This window comes from Limulus polyphemus, unplaced genomic scaffold (assembly GCF_000517525.1).
Source record: "Limulus polyphemus unplaced genomic scaffold, Limulus_polyphemus-2.1.2 Scaffold952, whole genome shotgun sequence".
NCBI lineage: Eukaryota > Metazoa > Arthropoda > Merostomata > Xiphosura > Limulidae > Limulus > Limulus polyphemus.
The window spans coordinates 274,196-278,782 of NW_013666562.1; the positions used below are offsets into that span (position 1 = coordinate 274,196).

General features: G+C 32.7%; 1 protein-coding gene across 1 annotated transcript in view; it reads right to left on the minus strand.

Annotated features, from left to right (window-relative positions):
* The window catches only part of LOC106461405, a 118,463-nt gene extending 116,445 nt beyond the window's left edge, over window positions 1-2,018 (minus strand). Inside the window, exon 1 of the mRNA XM_022388355.1 lies at window positions 1,955-2,018. Coding sequence (XP_022244063.1) covers window positions 1,955-2,003 — 49 coding nt within the window. The 5' untranslated portion in view covers window positions 2,004-2,018. The remainder of the gene's footprint in view (window positions 1-1,954) is intronic.
* Window positions 2,019-4,587: the final 2,569 nt, after the last annotated feature.

Sequence of the window (4,587 nt, forward strand, 5' to 3'; positions counted from 1 at the left end):
CCGTCTTGTATATACAAGACAAACACATATCTAGTAAACGCTATAGCATTCATGAAGGAACAGGATATTTCTAGAAGTCAATGACGTGTTACTAGCGTCACGTGACTCCGATGTCGTAACAATATGATCCAGAAAACTAAACTGTTAGGTTAACTTCATTCCAGCTACCTTTGTTTTTCTTTAGAGCTTAATATCTGTTCATCTTGCGGGTTGTGCTGCTGTAATGTTGCACATTGTGCAAAAAATGTAGACGATAGAAGAATTCCTAACTGGTAAAGTGAGATGATATCTTCAAGTTACGGCCTCTTCAAGATTGAACGTGAATGAAAGTCAAGCAAATAGCGCTGGTCACTATGGGTAAATCCAAAGTTTCCTATTTAGTAATAAACTTAGATTTGGATAGTTTACACAGGATCTCAAATGAGCTTAATGACTTGAAAGTTGAAAATCTGTTGATAATTTTACGAGCACATTAAGAAGTGACTCAGTGTCCAATCCAAGTATGCCCACTAGGTTCTAAATCTTTGAATAAATAGTGTTCTTATTTTGTGCTACACATCTTTCTTACCTCATTTAAAAATTCAGCATCTTGTCGATCCTCCATTGATATTTATAGTTTTGAATTTTGTTGTTGTTTAGTCCAAGCATTGGTCGTGCTTAATAACTGTTCATTCTAGTATAGTTTTCAAGAATTTAACAACAATAAATAAACAACCTCTAAATTTTACCAAAATTATGTAGTTTGGTTTACCGAATCAAATGCAAAATCATTCGCTAAAAATTAACTTTTCGGCTACTTAACGCGTTGATTTCCATGTTGCTTGACTATTCATTCACCAACGACACTTAATTATGTTATCGTACATACCTGTTGTCAGAAGAATTTCAGTCTCTTCAGCTGATGTTGAAAATCTTCAGTAATACGAAATTCAGGACTTAGATTGACAATGACGAACTACAAGCTTAATTTGTTAATTATGGCTCGTTAACAGGACATCACCCTAAGTGATATCTATATAAATATAATATTAATAGAACTGTCTGTTACATGTTGTATGTCCATGTAACTACTTCCCTGGGTATGGATGGATCTTCAGATTTGCCATGGAGGTTCATTGGGTCCATGGGGAGATACATACAAAATTTCAGTTTTGCACTTTGCAGTCTTTACGGACATTTTTTACCGCTACTTCGCCCATTTTAGATGGACCTTCATCAAATTTGGCACGAAGTTTTGTTGGGTCCATGGTGAGATTCATACCAATTTTCAGTTTTGCACTTTGCAGTTTTTACGGGCATTTTTACAATTACATATAAGGGAAGCAACTTTTCGTGTCCCAAGATAACCTTTCATTAATTATTAATTTACATAACTTCCATCCAGGAATAAATACTCATCCCATGAAACTTTCTCCTTATAAAATCAAACACATTAGTAACAACGATAGCCATATATATTAATATTTCTTTTTTTTAAACTCGCCTGCTTTACTTTCCACTGTTACTAGGAGAATCCACAATGTGTGTAGAAGCCCGGGGCAACCCTGGTTTGCGGGTGGCACAAAGGCCAGTGCGCTCCAGTTCTTTACCTTCAAAGTTTTTCTGATTGTTTAACTTGAAAATTTTCCTAACTAAAATTAGGTGAAAATGTTGTGTAGTTTAGCCATACAAGAAATCATTTGATGATAAAGTTAATACCCTTGTGGTTATACAATTAAATTTACAATGGGCAGTCTTTTTTCTTTCTATCAGTATCAATGTTCATAATTATTGACCAGGCTCTTAAAAGTTAAATACTGTTACAGTGTTAGTGTTACTTGTTTTTAGTTCCATGCATAAAATTAAGAATTAATTAAACCTAAAATAAAAACATGTATCAATCTATTTACAAACTTAAAAAATTATGGCTGAACTCCACAAGAAGTTTTATAATAAGACATCACAGGACACTTACCTGAAAGTGTTGTAAAAACAATTGTAATAATAAAACATATTAACCACATAATTGAACTACGTATGCTACAAAAGCGAGCAAGACAACATTCTACCAGACATATTAGTTCGACAAATTCTAAACTCAGCACGTTACTTTCAGACCACCAATCAGGTTAACCTAACAGAAACAGGTGTACATCCCTTGCTGTGCAAGGTGGGAGGGGTTAAACTTTCAAGGACAAACAAATATTTCATGTGGATGCTCGGTTACCAGATTGAGTTAATTTTATTGCAGGAAGCGACGAAGGGCTACTCTTAAATATTTCATAAGTTTAAAACTCATAGCTTTAGTTTCCATAATTACGAAGTGAAATTCTCGCAGAGTAAATTCATAGTAATACTCAACATTGCAATAGCAATATTTTACTTAACATGTCGACGTTTACGATGGGAGTGAGTAATTATCAGGTTACAACCAATCATAATTACACAACTTTTAGATAACAGCTTATCATACTTACAGTAGTTTAAGTCACAAATAGAGCATTAAGGACAGTGTTTGGAAGAGTTTCAGAGTGGCAGCGTAATCAAGCTTGCATGATATTAACATTAACTTCTGATCAAGGCAAGCTATCTACTTAGGTAAGATATAAATATATATCCCCGATAATGAGTATAACTATTTGAATATAATGATTAGAATGCAACGTTCCATCAGTTAGGTACCCTCATTGTTAACGATTTTCACTACAAGGGGTACAAATGTATTGCCGTGGTGAATCTTGAAAGTAGAATAGGCCTAGGCTACTGATCTGTCAGTGTTAGTGTACGGTATGAAGGCGAAAAAAGTTTTATTTTTATCTAGAAAAAAAGTTCACGACAGAGTTTATTCCAGTGGAAGCCGTAAAGAACCACATTATTTTGAAAATGGCCGTTCACAAGAATAACAAACTAATATTTATTCCACCTTTAAAATGCTATCTAAAATCGCAATCCATCGTTATTTATATTACCCTACCCTTCTAAATAATGACCAAAAAGAATCGTGTTTTAGTTTCTTGGCAATTTTGTTAACATTGCGTGAAATAAACAGTAGAGTTTCTATTAACAATACGTGAAACATAGAGAGAAAATAGTGTTTTACTGAGTAAGAAAATTATATATATATATTTTAGTTAGACTATTCTGTCACTTGTAGGGGGGTAGGAGTTGCACAATGAGGAAGAATGAGTCTTAAATGAATAAACTCTCTTCAGTGGCTCACATATCAATCTCCGTCTTTCTCTCTCCATATATACTGTATACTATTTGTGAGTTGGTGAGAACAACGCCGCTTGAAGGACGGTTTGTCTGGGGAAGCTTAGCCTCCCAAAACCTCTTGTATACGCAGCCTCTGGAAAAGTTTCTCTAACAAAAATCTAGTACCACTGTCATTATTACATATTTGTAAGCGGCCCCGGTAGCGTTGTTTCCATGATGAATAAGACATAAAACTATTAATTTCTGTAATCTCCGATACAAAGTTGAAATGAGCATAAAAATATATAAAATCTAAATCCAAAAATAAAGAAGTTTTTAATATCTATGGAGTTTTGAGTCTGTTTTACTTCACCATATACCATAGTAATATTATACAAAGTCACAATTAAATATATTGTTGCAACTGGTTATAGCTACTTGCCTTTTAAAATACCAGGTAGACTCGCAAGTCGGTACTTCATGAGTTTATGATAGTTAATGTATATTTAGAAATCATCGTGATAGAAATGTAAAATATTCAGTTAAGTATTTTAAATTTTTCCTAATTTCTTGCCTTTTAAAATACCAGGTAGACTCACAAGTCGGTACTTCATGAGTTTATGATAGTTAACATATTGTTACGACAGCGGAAGTCACGTGACGCTGGAAGCATGTGCGCTGGAGTTTCTAGAAGGATCATGACTGTTCCTGGCAACTCTAGTCTTTTCTAGGCGCCCTCTATTTTAGTGTATAAGCCCGGCAAATAAAGTTTTCCTAATCTCTAAACATTTAAGATTCACAGTAGTTCATTCATTAACGAAAATATGGGCAAGGTGTATAAGCAAACTTATTTTTAACCCCATCCTTTAAAAATATTTGAATTAAAACAGTTACTGAACTCTTGTTCAAAATATTAAAATAACAGTAAAAATCAATAGTCGAATAAATATAATATTGATTTATTTTTCTGTTCAAGTGTCACTCGAAATCAAAAATTGACTGTCGACTAATGTTGATAATGGATAAAAACTAATATGTAAGATTAAATATGTTAGCCACGTTGCACACTAAATCTAAACTGCTCAGTTTTATAGTGCTTTGTTTTTAATTCTTGAAAAAAAATGATGTAAAATAATGAAGAATACATAACTCAACAGTAAAAACTATTAAAAATAACTTGCTATTATACGATTGATGTAAAATAATGAAGAATACATAGCTCAAAAGTGGAAACTATTAAAAATAACTTGCTATTATATGATTGATGTAAAATAATGAAGAATACATAACTCAACAGTAAAAACTATTAAAAATAACTTGCTATTATACGATTGATGTAAAATAATGAAGAATACATAACTCAACAGTAAAAACTATTAAAAATAACTTGCTATTATACGATTGATGTAAAAT